The sequence below is a fragment of the Halichoerus grypus genome, chromosome 5 (assembly GCF_964656455.1).
Source record: "Halichoerus grypus chromosome 5, mHalGry1.hap1.1, whole genome shotgun sequence".
In the NCBI taxonomy this organism is placed as follows: domain Eukaryota; kingdom Metazoa; phylum Chordata; class Mammalia; order Carnivora; family Phocidae; genus Halichoerus; species Halichoerus grypus.
The window spans coordinates 187,193,639-187,216,834 of NC_135716.1; the positions used below are offsets into that span (position 1 = coordinate 187,193,639).

The 23,196-nt window shown below is 64.9% G+C and overlaps 1 protein-coding gene across 9 annotated transcripts in view; it reads right to left on the reverse strand.

The window, feature by feature from the left end:
• AGRN (agrin) overlaps positions 1-23,196 on the reverse strand; it is a 34,397-nt gene that overhangs the window by 1,520 nt on the left and 9,681 nt on the right. The window contains exons 1-37 of one of the 9 annotated variants that reach the window (XM_036110175.2): positions 18,165-18,833; positions 17,497-17,544; positions 12,923-13,138; positions 12,628-12,852; positions 12,315-12,539; positions 11,916-12,122; positions 10,676-10,894; positions 10,406-10,600; positions 10,120-10,320; positions 9,888-10,036; positions 9,702-9,807; positions 8,917-9,033; positions 8,670-8,834; positions 8,344-8,487; positions 8,115-8,239; positions 7,936-8,041; positions 7,508-7,855; positions 7,290-7,427; positions 6,747-6,874; positions 6,483-6,597; positions 6,279-6,398; positions 5,797-6,153; positions 5,330-5,522; positions 4,959-5,174; positions 4,294-4,523; positions 4,074-4,208; positions 3,762-3,858; positions 3,489-3,653; positions 3,258-3,369; positions 3,028-3,039; positions 2,682-2,798; positions 2,317-2,509; positions 2,139-2,226; positions 1,900-1,923; positions 1,228-1,260; positions 758-982; positions 170-273 (exon numbers count right to left, since the gene is read on the reverse strand). In XM_036110175.2, the coding sequence (XP_035966068.1) occupies positions 170-273; positions 758-982; positions 1,228-1,260; positions 1,900-1,923; positions 2,139-2,226; positions 2,317-2,509; positions 2,682-2,798; positions 3,028-3,039; positions 3,258-3,369; positions 3,489-3,653; positions 3,762-3,858; positions 4,074-4,208; positions 4,294-4,523; positions 4,959-5,174; positions 5,330-5,522; positions 5,797-6,153; positions 6,279-6,398; positions 6,483-6,597; positions 6,747-6,874; positions 7,290-7,427; positions 7,508-7,855; positions 7,936-8,041; positions 8,115-8,239; positions 8,344-8,487; positions 8,670-8,834; positions 8,917-9,033; positions 9,702-9,807; positions 9,888-10,036; positions 10,120-10,320; positions 10,406-10,600; positions 10,676-10,894; positions 11,916-12,122; positions 12,315-12,539; positions 12,628-12,852; positions 12,923-13,138; positions 17,497-17,544; positions 18,165-18,312 (5,746 nt within the window). In that variant the 5' untranslated portion in view covers positions 18,313-18,833. Of the gene's footprint in view, positions 1-169; positions 274-757; positions 983-1,227; positions 1,261-1,899; positions 1,924-2,138; positions 2,227-2,316; positions 2,510-2,681; positions 2,799-3,027; positions 3,040-3,257; positions 3,370-3,488; positions 3,654-3,761; positions 3,859-4,073; positions 4,209-4,293; positions 4,524-4,958; positions 5,175-5,329; positions 5,523-5,796; positions 6,154-6,278; positions 6,399-6,482; positions 6,598-6,746; positions 6,875-7,289; positions 7,428-7,507; positions 7,856-7,935; positions 8,042-8,114; positions 8,240-8,343; positions 8,488-8,669; positions 8,835-8,916; positions 9,034-9,701; positions 9,808-9,887; positions 10,037-10,119; positions 10,321-10,405; positions 10,601-10,675; positions 10,895-11,915; positions 12,123-12,314; positions 12,540-12,627; positions 12,853-12,922; positions 13,139-17,496; positions 17,545-18,164; positions 18,834-23,196 lie in introns of those variants that run through there. The other 8 variants (XM_036110176.2, XM_036110173.2, XM_078073953.1 and 5 more) reach the window with 8 other exon arrangements.

Genomic DNA, 23,196 nt, shown 5'->3' on the forward strand with positions numbered 1-23,196 from the left:
GGCCTAAGACAGGAGGGGACAGGGCCCTACCCTGGCCAGCTGGTCTGCTGTCCTGGACGGGCTGACTCAGGTGGCACTCCCAGTTTGCAGCCCCAGGGGACAGGGTCTGTCCCTCAGAGATTCTGAGACCCTTGGGTACCCCTCCCCTGGCCTTCCCCCAAACACTCACCCAGCCATAGGGCTCCATCTGTGTCTAGCTGTGTGGCACCCAGTGGGGAAGAGCCAGTCACAGGGGCCTCGTTGCCCACCTGAAGGGAACCTTCCCTCTGTTCCCTGGGGGTGGGGTGGGATGAGGCCATCATCAGGTGGTTCCAGAGGCACCGCTGCCACCCCCAGATCCTGAGCCCCACATCCCTCCCAGAAGTCCCACCCTGGGGCCCACCACCATCACGCCTGGGGGCCAGAAGGAGGTGGCACTGATGCCCAGGAGAGCACCGGTGGCTAGGGCAGGGGGAACTCATGTGGGTTAAACTTTGCTGTAGGGGGTGACCAGGCTCAGACACCATGGACAGGTCTCCAAACAGCGTGTGGGCAGAGCAAGGACTCCCTTTTCAGATCAGGAAGTCCCTGGCCATAACTGCTTCTCCTTTGTCCTCTTGTCCCTCCCCCATCACTGGCAGTGGCCTCGAGTCGGGCACTTTGCCCTGCCCCCACCTCAAACCTGGGCCCTAGCTACAAGTGACCGGGCACGCCCTGGCTGGGCAAGTCCAGGCACCACCCGCCGCTATTCTTGGTGTGCCCTGGGCTCCCCGCTGACCTATGTGCCCTGACCCGCAACCAGCGGTTGGTGTTGACCGGCACGGTGGAGTGCAGCACCACGGGCTGGGAGCCCAAGTCGTAGGTCAGCTGCAGGCGCCCATCCACGATGGCCAGCGCGATGTAGTCCGCCCGCTCCGTGGCCTTGCCACTCCACAGCACCAGCCCCTGGGTGGCCTCCGTGCGCAGGCTCAGCTCAAAGTGGTTGCCCTGCAGGGCCTTCTCACTGTGGGGAGAGAGACGGTCAGGGCCTCCAGGAGGGCAGCCAGGGACGGCGTGCGGGAGGTGGGAGGGCAAGGGCCATGACGGCAGCTGTGAGGAGACCCGGGGAGACTGAATGGGCAGGTGGGTGGACACCCACATGGGACAGATAGGCCAAGAGATGGATGGTAGGAGGTGGGACCAGACAGGCAGACACACGGGCAGACGAATGAGGCAGACAGACAGCGGGGGTTGGGTGCCACTGCTCACCTGGGAAGGGCCCCGGAATCCGGAGCATCAGGACTTAGAAGCCGGAAGAGAGGGGAAGCAGGTGAGCAGGGGACAGACAGGCTGTAGTGTAGGGTCGGAGGGTGGGGGTACCCGGCAGCCCTTCCCCACATCCCCTTTCTAGCAACGGAGAGTGAGAGAGCAAGCACCCACAGAAGATACACAGGACCCCAGGGCATGACATGTGTGTATCCACAGGGCTGGTGGGCATGACCCGGGCCCAGTGAAGAGATCGAGAGGCGAAGCTGAGGGCTCACCTGCCTGGGAGAGGCCCCTGGATGTCTGAACACACGTGTGCATGTGTGTACACACGCGTGCACATGACATACATGTGCACGCACACAGACGCACGTGCGCCCACACGCTCAGACGCGCCCGCACTCTAATGCACACCCGCACACACGCACACGCGCGATGCCGGGGCCTCGTGTCGAGGCAGGGGCTCCGGGGGGCATGGGGTGACGGCTCCCCGCTCCCAAGCTAGGAAACTGAGCCTCACGGCGCACAGACAACCCCCTAAGCCCACTCTCCTCCACCGCGGTGGAAAGTTTCGCCCTCCGTGGGGTGGGGGTGAGGCTCGGGATGTGCTGCCGCGGATGAGGAGCTGAGAATGGCGCAGAGTGAAGGTGGGGTGGGGGCCAAGGTGCTACTTACGCTGGGATCTCATTGGTCAGTCCGCTTGGAAACAAAGAGACAGAGGTGGTGAGAAGGAAGGAGGGTGGAGGCGGGTGGTGGGCCGGCCGAGCTGGGGGGACCCTGGGCCTTCCCCTCCCGGCCACAAAGCAGAGGGTGGGTGTGGAGGGTCCGGCGTCTTACCCTGCACAGCGTGCACAGATAGGGCCAGACAGATGGTAGAGGGCGGAGGGGGCGCCCACTCCCAGGTGGCACGTTACCTCTCAGTCACAGCATTGAGGTATTCGATGTAGGTTTGTCCGTCAAAGGCCAGGGCGTCCACATCCCCTGCTGACTTCTCGATCAGCCCTGAGAGATAGTGGGGGTGAGGGCTGCCTCCGGTGGGGCTCCAGCCCAGCCAGCCTCAGCCAGGTGCCGGGCACCGCTCACCCTTCTTACCCTTCTCGCAGTGAAGCCCGGAGAAGCCTCCGGGACACAGGCACTCGTAGGAGGCCTCCCGAGGGAGGCAGGAGGCCCCATTGAGGCACGGGTGGCCTGAGGCCTGGGTACAAGGGTGGTGGGCAAAAGACGAGACATCCACGGACCGAACCACGTGCTCCTGGGTCAGCAGCTCCTGGCCTTTCAAGGAGACCTGGGGGCATAAGAGGTAGAGAACCTTTGTCTGGCCTGCTGTCCTCCCTACCACAGTAGCCCCCACCCCAGGACAGAGGCCCCTCTGGGATGGGCCCCCCCTTGAGGCTCTACCACCCCTGACGCTGCAGAGAGCCCCTGGCTGGGATGGGCCCCACCCCTGCCCCAGGTACCCGCTGGATGACGCCGTCGAAGCCGGAGGACACTGCGGCTGCCCGGGCCAGCTTGCTGAAGTCAGGGGCCCCTCCCACATAGAGCGGCTCCTTCAGATTGAGGACTGTGTGTGGCACCTGGGGGGAGAGGCCGGGTGAGGGGGCTGTGGAGCCTGCTCACTGGGCAGAGACAAGGACGCTGGGCCCCAGATCAGCGGCCCCACTGGCCTGCAGGGGCCCACCCCCTCGCCCACCAGCCTATCTAGGAGGCAGAGTTAATCACACAAACGTGGCCGATGTGGAGACTTAGTGGGGGCAGGAGCTACTCTAGAAGATGAATGAGTAGAATGAGAGCAGAGACCGGTACCTTGCGGGATTTCTGACGTCCGAAGAGCAGGGTGGGGGTTGCAGAGCAAGGGCCAGAGAGCAGTGGGGGCAGAGAGCAGACAGACAGACAGAGGCACAGGACAGACGGGGGAGAAAACAGTTCAGTGAGAGCCAGCTGTGGGGTGGGGGCTGCCGTGCCTCCCAGGAGGAGAGGGAGGAGGAAGGAGGCAGGGGAGTTGGTGGGAGGCCCACGGCCTTGGGGACACTCACCGGGGACTCCCCCAGCACGCGCGGCCCGTCACTGACCCGCATGGCGCCCTTGCGGCCGTTGCGCTCCAGTAAGACCCTGGTCCAGGTGTCCAGGGCCACTGGCTCCTTGCTCCTGGCGAGCAGGGGGTGCCATGAGCAGGTTCTGGGCCCTGCCAGAGTGCCCACCCAGGAGCCTGGGTGACACAGCCAAGTGCCCCCAGCCCCACCCCATGCCCACAGGTGAGGGCGCACCTGATGACCGCTGCCCCCTTGCCCAGGTCGTAGCGGAACTCCAGGAAGCGGTCACGCAAGGCCAGGGACACGAAGTCCCCCTTGCCGTCTGTCTTCTGCCCGTTGAAGAGGAGCAGGCCGGTGGGGCCACGCGCCAAGAACACCACCTCTAGTACCATCTTCTCCCTGGGGGTCCGGTGCGGTCAGGTGGGGGCCTCGCAACGGCCCCTTACCCCCCGGCTGGACAGGGGTTGGGGGGATGCTTCCCCTCATCCCCCCCTCTGTCCTACTGACCCTAGGTCCCGCTCAAAGGTGTGCAAGCCTTTCAGCTCCAGGTAGGAGAAGCCGCTGAAGTCAGCCAGGAAGGGCTGGGAATGATCCCGCTCAGAGACTGTGGAGGACAAGACAGCAGTCACATGGGGGGGCTGGGCCCTGACCCCTGGGGTTCCCTGTAACTCCACTGACCTGCCAGCCCCAGGCTAAACTCCAGCCCTAACGCTAGCCTGAACCCCGATCCTAACCCCAACCAGAACCCACACCCTAATGCTTAACCCCGACTTCCTCATCCCCACCCTCCTCCCTGTACTGACAGCCCAGTGCCCCCACCTGTCTGGCAGATGGTGCCCCCCCGTCCCTGGGGGCATTCGCACTTGGCCTCCCCCTCAGGCAACACGCGGCAAGGGGCTGCCCCATGGCAGGGGTTGGGCTCACAGGGGTTCTTGTCAACACTACAGGTTGGACCTGGAAGGAGACACGATGGGGTCCCATGCCCACAGACACACAGGCATGCCCCCCACCCTGTGCCCAGCCCAGGCTCCACCCTCACCAAAGCGGCCAGGTGGGCACTGACAGTGGAACATGCCAGCCTCCAGGGCCTGGCATGGGGCCCCGCCGAGGCAGGGGTTGGGCAGGCAGGGGTGGTCCCCGCACTCGCCCACACCGGAGCTTCGGGTTACAGCCCCCTGCCAGCTGCTGAGCTCCAACCGCTGATTATTGACGTCCAGCAGGCGGATGCAGCCCCTGAGGCCAACACGAATGGAGGTCCTTTCGAGCACCCTGCCACCAGGAGGAGGGTCAGGCACCAGAGGCCAGAAACCACAGGCCCCCTCTCACAGCCAGCTCTAACACTGCACCCCCCAACCAGCCAGGATCAGGGCTGCTCCCCACTGTCGGTGCTCCCAGGATGGCCAGTCCCACAAACAGGACAGAACCAAGAAGTGGGTTGAGGGTCAAGGCTCAGGACTGAAGGTCAGGGCCAGCCCAGCCCCTCCTTGGTGGTAACACGGCAGCCTGGGGCTGAGGGATGCCACCCAGGAGACAGAATCAGGATCGGGATCAAATCAGGGTCACTGCCATCATCCACACTCATCCTTGCACCCACTCTGCTATTCAGAAGTCGCTTGGGCCTCCTGGATGCCGCCCAAGAGTCAGGGGTCAGGACCAAGGTCAGGGGCCCAGGGCCTGGGGTGCCCCACCCTCCCTGGTGCTCACGCGGCAGCCTGGTCCGCCGGGACGCCGCCCACAAAGAGGTCTGTGTCCAGGTTGAGACCATCAGTCCCGCTGGGGCTGTGGCCCAGAACAGGGGTCTCCCCATCCACTGAGAGCGAGCCCCGGCGCCAGTGCCGAGACAGCTCCAAGTGGTACCAGCGGCCGGGCTCTATGGGCACCGAGCTGGTCAGTACTGCGGGCCCTGAGCCGGTGTCAAACCTGGGGGATGGGAGCAGGCCCTCAGGACAACCGGAGGGGCCCAGGGCCACCGCCCAACCTCAGCCTCCCGCCCTCACCCCTCACCCGCCTTGGCCCCGTTCCTGACCGCCCCCACCCCCACAGCCCCCTCCGCCTGGCCCGCCCTGGCCACTCACCGGAGCTGCACACGGCCCCCCAGCAGAGTCAGTGCCAGGAAGTCCTTGCCCCGGGCATTGCCGTTATAGAGTAGGAGTCCCTGGGGCTCTAGCGCCCGGAACTCCAGTGCCAGGCGCAGTGTGTGGTAGGCACGGAGGGTGGGGAAGGCCAGGAAGGAGTGGCCCCCGAAGGCTGGCACAGAGGGGTGCAGTGCTGCAGGGAGACAGGGAGGGACCCGCTGGAGGGGCACGGAGGAGCCCGGCCCCGCTCGGGGTTCTCCTCCAGCCTGAAAGCCCCAGCCCTGAATCCCCAAGCTGGCCCTGGCCCCAGCTCTGGGGCAGGGAATCCAACCTGCCCCTCACCCCAACCTGGGTCCCCTCTGCCTAGTCCCCAGCTCTCCACCGTGGCTTGGCCCGACCTGGCCCCGACCCTCGCCCCCTCCCCTCCATCTGCCTCCCCGCCTCTCTCCGGCGTGGATGACCTTTACCCTTCTCACAGACGGCACCCCTCCTGCCCACTGGGCAGCTGCAGGTGAAGCCTCCAGCCGAGTCCTGGTCCTGGCAGGTGCCCCCGTGGAGGCAGGGCTGGGAGTCACAGGGCTTTGGCGGCTGCTGGGGGCCTGAGGGCAAGGGCCGGCGTCCAGGCACGCGACGGGGGGCAGTGGTGGGGGGCTGGCGTGTGGTGGGCAGGGCCGTGGTCCTGCCAACAGGCCGGCTTGTGTGGCTGGGGTCGAGGGCCCGCTGGGTCACAGCAGAAGGCACGTGGGCCACAGTGGTCGCTGTGGCCGTGGCCACAGCAGGGGCAGCTCCTGTGGTGGCTCCCAGGAAGAACGCGGGAAACCAGTCTGAGGGTAGAGGGGCAGTCAGGGCCGAGAAAGCAGAGCTCAGGGAGGGCCAGCCAGGGCAGGGTCCTGAGGGTAGCGGGGAAGGGGCAGGCGAGCGGCAGCACTTGGCCAGACTGAGCACTCACCGAAGTCCATAAAGCGTACGTGCTCCCGCAGGGGCTGCCGCACCCCCAGGGCCCGGCGCCGGGAAGCCTGTATCTGCCGGAGCAGGGCCTGGCCCACATCAGACGCCCTAAAGGTTGTGGCTGAGAAGGAGGGGACACGGAGCATGGGGGAGCCCCGCACAGACGCCTACCACCTCCTGGGAGGGCCCGGGGTAGGGGACTCACCAGGGTCGAAGTGCACGTCCACAATGGCTCGGACTGAGCTGCCAGGCCCCAAGTCCCGCAGGCGGACACTTCGGAAGTCCTTCTTAACATCTGAGTTCCGGAAGAGGTCATCCAGCTGTGGGTGGGCAGTGGTGAGGGCTCTGGGGAGCTGCCCAGGCCAGGCTGTCAGGCCCTCCCTCTCCAGCGCCTCTCTGGGTCTGTCCTGGGGGGGGAGGCCAGTGGCTGGGCAGGGCTGCACCCCTGCCCTGTGGGCCCTGCACGTACTGTGCTCTCGATGCTCCTAGCGGTCTCCCCAAAAAGCTCTGACTTGGGGTCAGCCATCTCCGGTGTGTAGAACAGCTCTTGCCCCTCGACCCCCTCGAGCTCCAGTACACCCTGGAACGCCTTGGTGGCTGTGGGGGAGGGGGCAGTGAGGCCCTGCCCGGCACCTGCCTGGCCTCTGGGTGGGCCACAGGCTCAGGCCCCAGCAGCAAGCCACACGGGGTGCAGGGCAGGTTAGTCAGATGGTCATGAGGTTAGTGGGGTCTTGGGGCGGGGCTGGTATCAGTTACCAGACGTCTTGGAGCAGAGCTCCAGGCCGGCTTGCAACAGGAAAGACAAGTTAGCTGCAGGGTCCTGGGCACCCACACGTGTGCATGCCCATGCTGAATGCCCAAGACCTCGCACATGTGTGTGCCAAAATCAGAACACCGTAAGCCCTGAGTGCCCACCTGCCGGGCAGGCCTCCTGCCTGGGAGGGGAGACAGCGTTCCTGGCGTGTCCAGGCCACGGTTCACGTGCCACCCCAGCCACCGGCTACCCACTCACCAGGACAGTTGGAACCCTCTGTGTCCAGCGAGGGCGTCTTGCCATCTGAGCAGCAGCCCAAAGGTGCGTTGTAGCAAGAAGCCCTCTCCATGGGTGGCCCAGGGGTCGCAGCACTGCCACCTTCGGGGGGCTCGAGTCCTGGGGAGGTGCAGTCTAAGCCTGGCCCCAGAGGTAGCCTTCCTGGGCCCCGTCCCCCACATCCCTGAGCCCATGCTCACCCCCTGAGCCAGTCCCACTGGCCTCCAGGTCACCGCTCAGTCCCTCATCACCACTCCCGTCAGCACTACCAGATTCGCCAAAGGCCGACGTGGCGAGGCTGGCCGTGGCAGCGGCCGTGGGGGGCATGGTCAGCACGGGCCTCGGGGTCGTCCTGGGGATGCCGGCAGTGGTCCACGGCCCCGGTGAGGGTCGAGGCGTGGGCTGGCTGGGAGGGGTACTGCTGGGAGCCCGGGGCAGGGCGCCGGGGGGGGACGGCAGCGCCTTGCTCACGCTGAGCCCTGACGTGGCCACGGGTCCAGATGTTGGGGGTGCACCAGGACCAGCAGCCTCTGCAGGGGGAAGAGAGTCTGAGCGGAGGGCCAGGCCAGGCCGTCAGCCCAGAGTCAGGCCCTCTCGGTCAGCTCTCAGGTGGTGGGTGGGGCCTTACCCTGGCACGGGCCAAGGCTCTGGATGGAGATGTCCAAGCCCTGGCGGCAGGCGATGGTCCTCAGCTGGCACTCGTTGCCGTAGGTCACTCCGTCCGACCCACAGACCTGGGCACAGGGCAAGGTTGCTGGGGGGAGGCCCCTCCCCACCCCACCGCCCTCCACATGCCCCAGCCTTCACCTTGGTAGCATTGGCCTCCGGACAGGTGGATGTTGGGCACACACAGTGTGCGGAGCCAGCCTCCTCCACACAGGATGCCCCAAACTCACAGCGCATCTCAGCACACGTCTCAGGCGCCAAGGAATCTGGGGCAGACATGGCAGACCCTGCTGGCTCCAGAGGCCTCACCCCTATGACGGCCCCACCCCTGGCACGGGGAGCCAAGGTCCCCGCCAGGCTTGGCTCTCACCTGTTTCACAGCCTCCGGGGCCCAGGGCGTGGCCTTCTGGACACTGCCCGCACTTGGGCCCGGCTACCCCAGGCTTACATGAGCACAGCCCGGTCATCTGCTCACAGTCGTCCCGCACCGCGCCCCGGGGGTCACAGCTGCAGGCTGGGAGGCAGGGGGAAGAACCTGAGCTCTGCGCCTGGCCTCCCCACGGGCTCCAGGGCCCGGCCCAGTTCCTGCCTGGTGTGCGTCAGGCCAGGGTCTGAGCAGGTGAGACAAGGAGCAGGTGACAAGATGGACAGGTGCGAGTGCTCGGCTGGGGACTGACCATGGCCCCTGTCACTCACGGGTGCAGCCGCTCCGGCCATCAGTGACAATGCCACGGAAGTTCCAGAAGCCAGGCTCACAGCGGTCACACTTGAGGCCCCCGACGCCCGGGCGGCAGGAGCACTGACCCGTGGCTGGGTCACAGGTGCCGCTGTAGGAGCCGTGCGGGTTGCAATGGCAGGAGCCTGCAAGGCCAGGGCGGGGTAGGGTCACCGCAGCTACACGGCCCCACCGGGCTGTGGGCTGGGGCTGGGCATGAGTACTCACTGGGGCAGCCGGCCAGGCCTACACCCCGGGCCGCAGTGATGTTGTCCTGGCAGCAGCCGTAGGGGGTCTGGGCGCAGTGCGGGGGGGCTGCGGGTGGCAGCGGGGCCAAGGTGGGGCCTGCAGGGAGGGGCGACACGCAGTGCCACATGTCCACCTTGGGCCTGGCCACTCCACCACAACCTCCCCTGGCTGTCGGGACCTGGTACCTGGAGCTTGGGTCACAGGTGAGGACCCCACACCACTTACAAAAACACATCTGTTCACGTAGTACCGAAAACATGCAGAACACCCAGAGATCGTGAGCACGCTGCCGCGTACGTACACATACGACCAGGACCAAGTGTGCTTGGTTAGTGTGTTTTTACAAGCTGGCACAGACACATACAAAACATACACGTAGACACATCTACCCACGTTCCTCCCAAACCGCACACGTCAAACACACCCACAGATACACGTGTGTGTGCACGCATAAGTCCACGTACCCACACGAGCACCCGTGCACACTGGAAGTCTAGTAAATGCAGCGTATCTGCTGGACCGCCACCCGGGTCCCCCCAGAAGAAAGACTGTCCAGAGGGAAGGCCTCGCCAGTGCATGAAGCCCCGTCCGGTGCACCGCAGGCTGGTGCGTCATGCACGCCTGCTGCTTGGGGGCACTCGTTCCCACAGCTCGCAACCGCACGAACATGCACTGCGCTCCTTGAACCCCACGTGCTCCATGCCCCCACGGCACACACGAACCCCCGAGAAGAAGAGATGCGCGCAGGCACACGGCCCACTCACCGCGGCAGACTCCCTGAGCTGTGACGTACAGTTCTCGCTGCGACTCACACCTGGCCTTCTTCAGCTCACACTCAGTGCCATAGGTGACCCCATCCGAGCCACACACCTGGGGGGCGGTGTCAGTGTGGGTGGCCACAGCCACTTCCTCGCCGCCCGCACAGAGCCGGGGGGAGGTGGGGGGCTCACCGGGCTCCGCGGGACGCCGTGGCAGCTGAAGTCACAGACGCATGGCCCATCCTCCGAGTCCTCGTCCCAGACACCGCCGCGCTGCCGGCACAGCTCCTGCTCACACTCACCGTCCTCTCCAGAGCCGGAGCCCCCAGAGCCGCACTCAGCTGAGGGGAGGGGGCTGGGTCACCCGCGGGGTCCTGTCCGAGGCTGGCGCGCAGCAGCCCAGGCCAGCCGGCCCCAAGCCTACCCTGCTCACAGGGCCCCGCCCGGGCCTCCTGGATGTGCGTCTGCTGCCGGCAGGCTGCCTCCCGGAGGTGACAGGCACTGTCGTAGGTGACACCGTCGCTGCCGCACACGGGGCCGGGTGGGGGCCGCTCGCACCGCGGACACACACACCGCCCGGCCGAGCACACTGCCCCGAAGGCGCACACCGTGTCCCCGCAGGCCTCTGGAGGGCGGAGCCAGGCGGGGATCAGGGCAGCCCCGGCGAGGGGGCGCAGGCCCCACCTGCCCCGCCCCACAGCCCCACTCACGGCAGTGCCCGGCCGAGACCACGTGCAAGCTGATCTGCTGTGTGCAGGCGTGGACGTGCAGCTCACACTCGCTGGCGTACGTGTGCCCGTCAGAACCGCACACGGGCTGGGCCGAGGCCACGCACTCGGAGGGGCACACGCAGCGCCCAGTCTCAGCCTCACACAGAGCTCCAAAGCGGCACTGCCCGCAGCGGTCTGCGGAAGAGGCCCCATCAGCGTGGCAGTCAGGACTCGCCACCCCGTAGCAAGACTCACTTGCCCTCCACTGACCGCAGGGCCCTCTGCGGGCCACCCGGATCTCCCGTCCCAGGGCGCAGGCCGTGGCCTCCAGCTCGCACACGCTGCCGTACGTGACGCCATCGCCACCGCACACGGGGTCGTAGACGCCCGAACACGCCTGCCGGCACACGCACTCGGCGGCCCCGTTCTTCACAGCACACGACGCCCCGAACGGGCACTGCACCCCAAGGCACGGGGACAGGGGCTGGTCTGGGGAGAACAGGGGCACTCAGGGGGCGCTTCCTGCTCCCCCAGGCTCACGCACAAAGCCCCCAGCTCCACGCAGCAGACCCTCTCCCAGGGTGGGGGCAGCAGAGGGAAAGTGGACGGGGAGAAGAGCCGAACGCTCAGGACACAGCAGAGAAAGGGACAGACACACGACGGACGCAGACAGGGACACAGAGCCAAACAGCCTCAGCCCCCTGCCTGAGTGCGGGGAGGGGCTGCCCCCACGACACAGGAACTTCCTGGCTGCCCACAGGGGGCTGAGGGAGGGCCAGGCTTCTGCAGCCACCCAGGCCACTGACCACTGGCCACCAGCAGCCCTGGGACGCCCGTACGTGTAGGGGGGGCTCTCTCCCCGTGGCGGGGAGGAGTCGTGGCCCGCGGTCACACCCAGGGCCACCAAGGGGAGGAGGTGTCTGTCCACTTGCTCTGAGGACCGCAAGGCCAGGCAGCAGCGAGCCAACCCCCCCGCTGAGCCGGGGGCAGACCTCGGGCCGTGGGCTCCTGGCGGCAGGCGCGGTACCTCATCCTGCCAGCAGGTCAGGCTGGAAGACACAAGAGGCGGAGCAGAGAGGGAAGGAAGGACAGAGGAGAAAATACAGACGCAGAGAGAGAGCTGGAAGGACGGACAGACCGACCGACGGACACACAGTGGGGGGCTGGCAGAGCCACCGCACGCCCCATCCCCACACTGAGCCTGAGACTTTGCCTCTGTGGGGGCCCTGGCGTCCCCAGGGTGGGGGGCCCAGGGGCCTGGAGGGTGACGGGGCAAGACGGCCTCACGCGGGCACCGGGGAGCCTGCACAAGGACCCCCGTCTCTGCCAGGCACCCCCTAACAGAACCCACTGCCCCAGAGCCTGCAGATGCACAGCAGCCCTGCGGCCTCCCCAGGGCCCCAGGAGGAGCGTGAGTCAGGATGGAGATGGTAAGTGATGACAGGCAGCAGGGAGCGACGCAGGGCCGGCCCGCGGCCAGCACGGGCGCCCCCCCACCCCCGGTGCTCACCACACGGGCCCTGGTGCTTGGCGGGGACGGCACGCTGCTGCTGACACTCAGCCCGCTGGCGCCAGCAGTCGCTGTCATATGTGTGCCCGTCGAGCGCGCACACGGGTCGGTAAGCCCCGTCACAGACGACGCGGTCGCAGGAGCAGCGGGCACGGCCTCGGCGGGACAGGCACACGGCACCGAACCTGCACACGTCTGCGCACTGGTCTGGGAGGGCGAAGCAAGGAGATCAGACAGCCCAGGGAGCCCCGCCAGCCCCCACCTCGGGGCTCGCAGGGCATCCACGGGCGCACGGGGTGGCGAGTGGGCGCCGGGGAGGAGCGCAGGACAGTGTGGGCACAGGCAGGCCCGGAGCTCACACTGCGTGGCAGGGCTGGGCCTCCTCCAGGAGCCACCCACCTTGAGGCTGGCACTGGCCAGAGCGCACTTTCTGGAGGAGAAGGCCGCGGGCAGCGCCCGTGCGGCCCATTATGCAGTCGTTGTCATAGGTGACCCCGTCATCCCCGCACACGGGTGCGTGCCGAGGAGGACAGCTCTCCGGCCGCAGGAGCATCTCGGGGCGCCGCGTGCGTGGGTTCACGCGGCAGACACGGCTCAGGTCACCGTGGGCACCCTGGCAGGGGTCTAGAAGGCGGAGGGCAGAGGTCAGGGCGCGGGGCCAGGCGGGCACGCACACGCAGAGGCCGCGCTATGTGCAGGGGGCACGGCTCACCACAAGGGCCGTCGAACTTCTTGAAGACGTTCTCCTGGCGGGCGCATGCGTGGCGCAGGAGCTGGCACTCGCTGGGGTAGTCCGCCCCGTCGCTGCCGCACACGGGGCCCTCGGGGGGCCCCTGGCAGGTGGCCGGGCACAGGCACGTGGCTGTGTGCCCGTCTGCTGAGCGCACACAGGTGCTGCCGAAGCTGCACGTCACGTTGGAGCAGGGGTCCCGGGACCCTGGAGGGGCAGGCTGGGGTCACGAAGCCGTCCCCCCGCCCTCCGGGTGCCCGCCTGTGCCCGCACTCACCGCAGGGCCCACGGCTGAGTAGGCGGATGCGGCGCTGCCGGCTACACTGTGCCCGCCGCAGCTCGCACTCGCTGCTGTAGGTGGAGGCGTCGGAACCGCACACGGGGGCCACCAGGGCGGGGCAGGCGCTCTTCCTGCACACGCAGGAGGCTCGGCCGGAGCCCTCTGCGCTGGGCTGGCACACGGCGCCGAAGCCACACAGCATTCCTCGGCATGCTGGGGGCGGGGCAGGAGAAGGGAGGGTCAGGGCCCAGCCCGCTCGCCCCCCGGGCCGCGGGCACCTGGGCACACTCCCTGTGTCCACACAGCTGCTGAGACCTCAAGACGCACTCACCGTGTTCGTCCACTAACCCCAGGGACACCTCCACCCGCGCCACGCATGGCCACGCATTCTGTGCTGGGCACTCGCAGGAACACGTGTGTGCCCAGGGAGGCCGCGTCCACACGCCGCTGCGCACGCTGACAGGGCCCGGCCCCTTCCCCTCTCAAACCCCGCCGGCCCCAGCACTGTTGCTCACGGCAGAAGCTTCTCCGCTGTGGAGGGGTCGTCTCCCAGACCGTGCACTAGCACCAGGGAGTCCTGAGCCCCCCACACAGAGCGAGAAACCAACCCTCAGGCCAACTCTCTCGCAGGCAATCTGCCCCACCTTGCTTAGGGGCCCACCCTCTCCTCAAATCAGAATCAAAGCCCCTCATCCGACCCCTGACCTACGCCCCCAGAGCCCTGGCCCCAGCTCCTTCCTGGGAGCTGCTCCAGGGTCCAACACCAGCCCCACCCCCACCACCTCTGGTCTGAGGTCAGACGGTTGTCGAGCAGATGGGTGGGAGGTCTGTGGATCCAGGTCACATGCTCCACCTCTGGCTCTGGGCCCCTCCTCGGCACCCTAACCCCAGGCCTCCCCCCATGTTCCTCTTTTCTTCCCACATCTTTTCTATGTGGGCCCTGCCTCTTGGGCTTTTCTCTGCCTGGCCCCCTCACCTCCTGCATCTCCCCCAGGTCCCTCAGCTGTGGCTTTCTTGATGTGGCCTTCTTGAACGTTCCTGGTCCTCCAGCCCTCCCAGGTCTCCCCAGGTGAAAGCTGATGGGGCATCTCTCTCTGAGGCCCCTCAGGCTCTCACATGCCTCCACCTCCCCACCTATCCTCCGGAGCCCCCACCTCAGTAAATGTCCTCACCTCCCCACACCTCCTCCCCAGTCCTGCTGCCCCACCTCACACTCAAGAGCGACCTCCTCTGGGAGGCTGAGCACAGGGGCTCCGCAGACCCGTCATTTTCCTCTTTAAACATTTTAGTTTCTAACTCTGCAGTTAAAAACTGCCGCGTGCCCAGCACATCCCAAGGAAGTGGCTGCTCCTGACCCCCACCGGTGAGGGACCACAGTCCTGCGGATTGGAGAAATGCGGAAGGCTCTCAGACATTTAAACCCAGAGCTGTCAGGGATAGCCCCTCCTGAAGAGAGGCAGGCTGACTCCTTAGGACCCCCACCAGGACTGCACACCCACAGGCGCGTGGGCCCATTACAGGCTGCAGCTGTCTACATCTAATACATGTTTAATTGGGTCTAATTATCATTAATAAGTTATGGTGGAGAGGGCGGGGTGGCTCCCCCCATTGCCTCCCAGCAGGCTCAGGAAGTGGGGCAGGAGGGAGAAAGCACCTCCGTCTGGGGGAGGGCAGGGCCCCAAAGGGAGCTGAAGCTAGCTGTTGCCGCAGCAACGGCCCACAGGCTCCTCCAGGTCTGACTGGCCACCCCACCCCCACCCCACACAGGTTGAGTGAACAGGGGCCTGAGGCAAGGGTGGGGCCAGCGTGGACACCCCAGCCTGAAGTCCCTGCCACCAAGGCTCCTGCCTTCCTCCGCCCTAGCTCCCCTGTGTCCCTGCTCCTGCAGATCCCAGAGCCAGGCTACCACCAGCTCTGCATTCACCTGCCCAGTGAGCGTGGGCAAGTTACCGCCCCGTCATGCTGCAGTACCTCTTCCTGTGAGTGGGGACAGTGGGACCTACTTCCCAGGGTTACTGTGGGGCTGAGTGGGCCAATACCCGCAGAGGCTTGCAGGGTGCCCAGCATGCAGCTCTGGGCGGAGTGTCAGCTGCCCCAGTAATAACAGGAACAAGAGCTGTCATTACGTTGGCCTCCCCTCTGTCCCGGCTCAGACCAAACTCAAAGCCTGTCCACTGTGAGGCCTCTTCGTGCTTCTGTCTCTCTCCATCTCCCTCTGTCTCCCTCTCCTCTCCCCTCAGCACTTTCTTCTCGTCTTCCTTGCCCAAGGCCCCTGGGACCCCCAGGCCAAATTCACAGGCACTTGCTGATATCCAGCTGATTCCTCTATCTGGCTTCAACTGGAGCTGCTGACCAAGGTCCCTCCCAGAGTCCTGACCCCATGGCCAAAGACTTGGTCTTTCTCTCATTACACCTCAGGCTCCCGGGCTGGTGGCAGAGTGTCTGTGCCCTTGGATTCAGGCCACTCTCCTTCTGCTCACCTCTGTCCAGCCAGATCCCTCGGACAAAGACATCTACTCCTGGATGACTAGCATGTTCCTTGCCCACCAAGACTTGCACTCTCCCTCCAAAGCCCAGGGTTCTGCTTTGTCCCCCCCAAGACAATAACTAGGGAAGGACGGTGATGATGACGATGGACAGCTAACCTGTGATAAGCGAGCCTGGAGCACTGGGTCAGGTGTATGGAAGGTGGACTGCAAGGGGAGGGGCTGGGGGCAGGAGACCAGAAACATCTTGGGGACAGGTTCCTTGGGACTAGCTGTTGGACTGAAGGTGGCTGAGGGCAGAGGAGAGGCCAGGGTGCCTCTGGGGGCCATCAAGCTGAGGCCCCCACACTGACTCCCAAGTCAGACAGGTGGGTCCAGGTCCAAGCCCTTCCACTTCCTACCACTTTGCGGAGCCTGCACCCCCGTCAGAGTGGCAGTTCCCAGGGGGCAGCCTCCTGGCTCTAAAGCGGGGGAAGATCTCATGGCTCCCAGGGCAGCTACAGCATTTGGTGACGCGACGTAGGCAAAGCAGAAGCTTGGAGTACACGGTGCTCATCCCCTGTCCAGGCTGAAATGGGTTCCTTCCCCAGAGCCACGCTCAGGCCGTGAGGTCAGGGGAGGGCTGCTCCCATGCACAGTCTTGATGCCCGCTTCACAACCGCCTGTCTACATGTGTGCTCTCCGCTCCCCCCAGGACTAGGGAATCACCGAGGCTCAAGACGAGTTTCTTGACTGGACATAAAACATGCACAAGTACACAGGCACTCACAGGCATGCAAGCACATGCCCAGCACGTGCCAGGCACCACCAGTCCCACACCTGTATCAGCCCTTAAGCATATGTACACTGCCCCTCATAAATGCAGGGAGAGCACCCATATGCCCACGAGCCACGTGCTCTGCCGCACTTGCCCAGCTCCGACTCCTACAGGCCTTCTCCGGCCACTCAGCTCCTCTGCACAGTCTTGCTCCCCGCGTGCCTAGGGGCCCCCTCACAATGTGCCATGCTGGAGGCAGCAGTGGTTTTTATAGCCACCGGCTGGCGTGGGTATATTTAACTCCCCTCCTGGTCTCGGCTGAGCTGGGGGATGGAATGGATGCCCCAAGCCCTGCCCGTGGCCACAAATACACAGTGTGTATGCCTCAAGGGATGATGATGGCCATGGCATGGAGCTGTCCCCCAGTGTGCAGTAGGATCAGAATGCGGGTGTGGGGGCCCACATGTGCAGCTGCAGGGAAGACTGGTAGGTACGTAAAGCAAAGGAGATGCTCTAGGCTTTTAGGCTTCAGGAGAGGAGGCTGAGGACAGTCTTTAAATCCAGACAGCCCCAGGCCTCTTGCCCACAGCCTGTGGGAGACTCAGTGTGGTCTCCAGCCCCCAGCCCACTATAGCCTCGATCCCATATATGGATAGCCTTCCATAAGCGACTTCTATGAACTTGAGCAGGTACCCACCCAGCAGGGGGCCCAGGTACTGAGCACAAAGCTGGAAGCTCTCACTGTCCTTGCCCAAGGAGAGAACCCCAAACTGCCCTTTCCTGTGGCACTAATAGCTTCATCCCCTCCCCCATCACATTAGCTTAATTACAGTGGCCCACAGACCAGCAGGCCCCTCAGGGAGGCGAGGTCCCAGCCCACAAAGTAGGTCACGAAGGCCAACCCCAGGCTGTTCGGTCCAGGGACAGGCTCTCCAATCCCTCCTCAGTCATTGGTCCTTCATGACCCCCCACCCCTCGCACATATTGTCTGACCCATCTTATAACTTGCAGGCCCCAGGACTTATTCCCAATTTTTCGGCCAGGAAGGCCGAGGCCCAGAGAAGTTGGAGCCATGCTTGTGTGCAATGGCCCATGGCCGACACAGGCTCAGGCCCAGGCCCAAGGACCCCACATGCCCTCTGCTTGTCCACCACTGTGGACATCCCAGGAAGGACCCAGGCTCCGTCATCCAGCCTCCTCTCTGCTCCAGATACACCTAATATGTCTGGTGTGCACACCCCAAGAATGGCCAAGAGTGCCACCGCCCCCTCCAGGCACAGTCTCCCAAGTACAGCGTGTCACCACCTGAGGCCCCCTGCTCAACTCACCATCTGGAGGCGTGGGGGGCGCTGGTGTGAAGTGGGTCCCAGGTTTGTCTGGAAAAAAAACACAAATATCTAAGTTAGTCCTCTCTGAGCAGGCCTTTCCATAGCCCGTCCCTTTGCCCAATCTGGAGGAGCCACCTCTGCCCTCCCACACCTGCCCCCTCTACCAGGGCCCAACCCCATCCCTTCCTTGGCCCCACTCTGAGCCCTGAGGATTGGCCAAAGCCTGTGGGTAGTCAAAGCAGAGGCCCTTGCTTTTCTCTGCCCTTCCAGCTGTATGGTCATGGCCTGACACCTGTCAGGCAGGGCCCTAACAGCAAGGGTGTGGGCATCCACCTATTCCCTAGATGAGCCCAGCCCCAGGCCCTGCCCAAGCCCCCACTTCAGTGTAGTCAGCTGCTCCATTCCTCCCCAGCTCCCAGAGGAAGTTGTCTCTGCAGCTCAGGATAAGGGTCAGCCCCATATGAGCCCAAGGATAAGCTCTGAGGGGCCCAGGGATCCAGAGAATGGCCCATCCTGTCCCCAGAAGATGCAGGTGGCCCATCTGAGCCACATCTCAGCTGGTAGCCTCTATGTGACCCTGCCTGTCCCCCAGTTCGTGGTGGCTGAGGCAGGGGAACTCAGCCAGCAGGAGGGTCACATGAGCCTGGCTCAGGACCGCAACCACGTACAGTTGTTGAGGAAAAGCAGCACCGCGAATCCCAGCGTGGAAGTGGCCAGCAGGATCAGGCAGACGTTGCAGGGGATCATAAAATATCGCACCAGCAGGGAGACCCCGCGCTGCTGCCGGGGGTCCCTCTCCAGAGGTAGCGGAGGCATGGCCCTGGGTTCCTCAGTCCCCACTCTCAGGGTGTGGGGGTTCCTCAAGGGGTGCCCTTGGGCCTCTTCGGGGCAACTCCTCCCATTCTGGGACCCCTGGGGCAGCTGACAGCAGCTGTGTTCTCAAAGTTCAGTGCCAGTCACTGCCCGGAGAGCACCAGGACCCCACCGCAGCCCCCGAGGCTCATAATGGGAGGTGTGCAGAATTCTCAGAAGGAAGAGGAGGAGAGACCACGGCCAGCCAGCGGCCACCCCTCGTGTCCACAACCCGGGAGCCGTAGGTGCCAGGAGCTCTCCGCGGGGCTCCGGAGCCCCGGTTCCCGGCCGCCCGGCCACCCTGGAGGGGCCGGCCCGAGGGGCACTGGCGCCGCGGGGAGGCGCGGCGGGGTGCCGGCGCGGAGGGTCTCCAGTCCCCAGCAGAGGCGGGAGCGGCGATGGCAGCGAGCAGCAGGAGCGCGCGCGCGCGTCGGAAGGGGGAGAAGAAAGAGCCGGCCCTCGGAGGGCCGCGCCTCGGCTCCCGCCTCTGGGCGAGCAGCGCCAGCTCGCGTCGCCCTCGCCAGGGCTGAGGCGGTGAGTGAGGGGCGAGGGGCGCCGCGGAAGGAGGGCGGGGAGCAGAGACAAAGGAAGACGCCTCCGGGGACCCCGGTGTCCGCGGGGAGTCGGGGCTCGCGGCGCAGAGGACCGGGCGGAAGAGGACGGGAGGGCGGCGGCACAAAAGGGAACGCAGGGGCAGACGAGGGCAGCAGCAGGGGTGGGGGCGCTGGGGTGGGGGGCGGGGGATGAGGTGGGAGCCGGGCTGGGAAAGGAACAGGGGTCGTGGGGCGGGTGGGCGCGGGGGGAGGGAGGGGAGTGGAGGCAGGTGCTGGGGGGGTGGGGGGCTAGGAACGGCGTGGGCGGAGGGAGAAGGGGCGGGGCGGGGTCAGGGGCTGGGCGGGTCCCCTACCGCGCCCACCCGGCGGAGCTGGGCCGGACTGAGTGTGTCAGCGGCCGAGGACGCGGCGGAGGGCCGGAGGGTCATTCTGATTCCCCGCAGCGGGGCTCGGGCCCGTCTGCAGGGCTCCATTCTAGGCTGCGGTGTGCGTGTGCTTGTGTGTGCGTGTCACCGTGTGTGCTTCTGCGGGCCCCGCCCTGGCAGTGTGCATGTGGGGGGAAGGGTCCCCCAGGTACACACACAGGTGGTGAGCGGGCTGGGTCCAACACGGAGGGTGGAGGCGGAGAGACAGGCCCGCCCCCACCTAGGAATTGATGGCAACACCTCAAACCACCCGCGTACTTCCCACCTCCCCTTGGGACGGTGAGAAGAACATGCAAATGAGTTCCTTGTAAAGAAGCATTATGTAAATAGTCGCGGTACTCCCAGCACGGTCCCGCGAGCCTGGAGCGCCCCCAAGAGGCCACCAGGGAGCGTCGGGGCCGTGACGTCACAGCCGGGCCGGGGCGCGTGGCCCACCCTGGCAGGCCGGAGTCAGGCCTCTCCACATCCGCCCCCTGAGGACGCCCCTTCCCTAGCTCCTGCCGGCTTGGGGGTAGGGCGAGGGTCGTGCGCCGTCCCCATCATCCACACCGGTCACGTCGCACCCTCTGCAGCCAGGATCTCCTAGGTGGTCATCTCTATGACCAACACCTTCACTCCCCTGCACCCCCATCCCTCCACCGCCCACAGTCCTTTGGGAGGGACCCCTAAGCGCCTACCGCCACACGCACCACGTCTGGCCGCTTCCAGCCTGGACCTGGTCACAGGCCTTCGAGGCCCTGCAGTGACCTCTGCCTGTCCCTCTTAGAGTCGGCCAGCCCTTTCTGGAGAGACAGGGAGAGGAAGCTTGGCCTCCAAGGCACAGGGGATCCCTCTTCTCCTTGGGATCAGGGCCCACCCAGCCCCGTCCCAGGACTGCTGACCAACTCCCCACCCCAGCTGAAAAGACGTTAATTGCCCCGCTGCCCACACCCCCATACGTGCTCAGTCATGCCCATCTACACACAATCCCACACTCAACAGACACGGCCATCCACTCACTCAGACTCACTGCACTCAGGCCTCCGGAGGACTATCTGCACGCGGGGTCAGCAGGTCCCCCTTTCAGCCAGACTGCTCTTACCACAGCCAGCAGAGCCACCCCTGGTCCCCCTGAGGTCGCGTCTCAGTCCACCTTGGGAAAGAAGCACGGACCACACCCCCTTCCTGCAGTCCCTCCCTCAGGTCTGTGCGGCGGCTCTGTCCTGGCACAAGCCCTTCCTGGTGCCAACTCTCCACTCGTCCACAGTGACGGCACCTCAAGGCACCAACAGACATCTTAGTGCTCAACGCCCACCAAGCATCCAGCTGGACTCTCCCTAAGGTCCCTCCACCCTATGTTGTATTCAGCTATGTCACAAACATGTCCCTAGAGCTCCCCACCTTCCTGGTCAGGTAGGCTCCTCCACACTCCCCCCACAACCTTCTGCCCGTCCCCCCACTTCCTCCGCCAGAGCAGCCACCTGCCAGCCAGCCAGGGTCCAGTCCTAGGAGGTCCATCTCCTTTGACTCCTTTCCATCCCGTGGCCATGCACACTAGGGCCACATCCCACTCAGGGTTAGCCCATCCTGTCAGGGTCCCCCATCACCCACAGCGGAGGTCTTCAAACCTCTTAGAGCCTGGAACCTGAGGTTCTAATGAAACCTAATGAAACTTTGCAGGAAAAAACAATAAACAACGTGGTTCCCTCACCTCGCACTGCAATGGACCCAGAGCAGCAGTCCACCAAACCACCTGGACACCCTGGCCCCTGGTCAGCCTCACCTTCTCAGGGGTGCCTCCCATCCTCTACCTCACCTCACTGGACCTTGGCACTGCCCACACCATACAGATAGTGCCGGCAGCTCCCCAGGGCGCCACCCTGGACTGGGAGCACCCAGGGCAGGGTCTGACATTGTATCTTCCTGGGGCAGGGCTTGGCTCAGAGCCCAGAGACCGTGTGGTGAGCCCAGGCGGTTCACACAGTTTCCCATTTCCTTGTCACTGCAGTCGCCCAGGATCCACATCCCTTGGCTCAGAGAGGGCCCCATGGACAGGGCCCGGGGTCAAACCCCAGGCGATGCTCACATGCCCACACACATGGGCCCTGTCTGCCGCTGCCACAGCATCACGGGTAGGCTCTGCAGGAAGAGCGGGATAAAGGAACCAGGGTGTGGGAGGGGCATGCCCAGGGATCAGTGTGAGTCTGATCCCTGGGTGGGGTGGGGTGGGGGCTGGCAAAGGATCGTCTCTGTGGGCAAATGGGCTTGCCTTCAGATGCTCATATGGAGGGGAAGACTGGCCCACCGGCCGACACGGGGGTGGGGCTTAGGGCCTGGCTTGGAGGAGGGGAACCCACAGGCAGCCTGTCCTTCCTGGCCCCAGTCAGAGTCTGAGCCCCCGACAGGGGCTCCAGGCCTTCAGAGAGACAAAGGGCCATTGAGGCCCCAGGCCCAGCAGGGGGAGGGGAACACAGGCTACCAGAGCTATTTTGGGATCTTCAGACTCAAAATCATTCAGCCCTGACCAGCCCATGCAGGCGCATGCCCTAGGAAGGAACAGAGGATATTCTGAGCCAGAAATTAGCCCCTCTGGTTTCTGGGCTCACACTCAGCAACATGTGAGTGCACAGATGTACACACGCACATTGAGCGTCCTGGGGGTTCCGACGCAGACACCCAAGTTTGCACTGGCACTGGTGTCCCACACTCCTTCCTCACTCACTGGCGTGAATGCACACACACACACACACACACACACACTCTCACCTTCAGGCCTCATCACACGCGTGCGCACTCACTGCACACACATTGTCCCTCACCCACACAACGCACGTTGGGTTTGCCCCCACGTACACCCACGTGCACACATGAAGGCCCTGGTTGGGTATCTCCAGGTACTTCTTCGGACCCGAGAAGGAAGGTGGGGGATGGGATCTGGAGAAGATGGGGTATCCAGCCCACCAGCAACCTGATGGCCGCTTTCTTATGCAGACGACCCCTTCCTCACTCTGGAGGGACCTGGGCCCAGCTACCCAAGAAAGGATGGGGTGGAGGTGGGGTGGCACCACCTTCCCCTCGGCATGGTCACAGTGCACATGCCCACACACACCTCTAATGCTGGGGCCTCCCCTGGCCAGAGCCACCTCCAGTCTGTCTGTCCCCCCATTCTCTGGGGATCTTGAGGCGCACAGCATGAGGATAGAAAACGCGGCTGCCCTGGCGTGGGTCAGTCAAGCATAGGCTACCTAGCTGGCCCAGAGTCTCAGGCTGCCCTGGTGGGGGAGGGGAAGAGGACCAGACAGAGCAGCCCCCACCCCCAGTCCCCAGTCTCCTGGTATCTGTTCTCTAGCTGCAGCCATTCCCTCTCTCTGGGCCTCAGCAGACAATGGGCATTTCACAGCGGGAGGTTGCTGCTGGCCCAGGGCCAGCCACTGGGAAGGAGGCCACGTCAGGCCCAAGCCTCCAGTTCTCACCTCAGGTGAGGCCAGGAGGTAGTCACGTTTGACTGTAGGCTGTGCGCCCACCCGCCTGGCCAGCAGGCAAGGCCCATACTTCTGCCTGTTAGTCCACGCTGCAGGGTGGTGGGATTAAATGACAGCTTTGAGGAGCAGCTCAGCAAGGCTGGATGCTTGGATGCCAGGGGCCTGACCACCGGCCTGCGCACCTGTCCCTCACTCCTTACCTATCGCCCACTGGTGTCCAGGGTCCCTCCAGCCCTGTCTCACTAGCCTGTCTGAGCTCCTCCATTGGGCAGGCTAAGTGGGTCCTGAGTCAGATAAACTGTCTGCCCACAGGGAGGTTACACTGTGGCAGAGACCTGGGTAACGAGGAGAAGCGGGTGCACAGATCAGTAGAAAGAGCTTCCAGACGGACGCAACTACAAAGTCCTA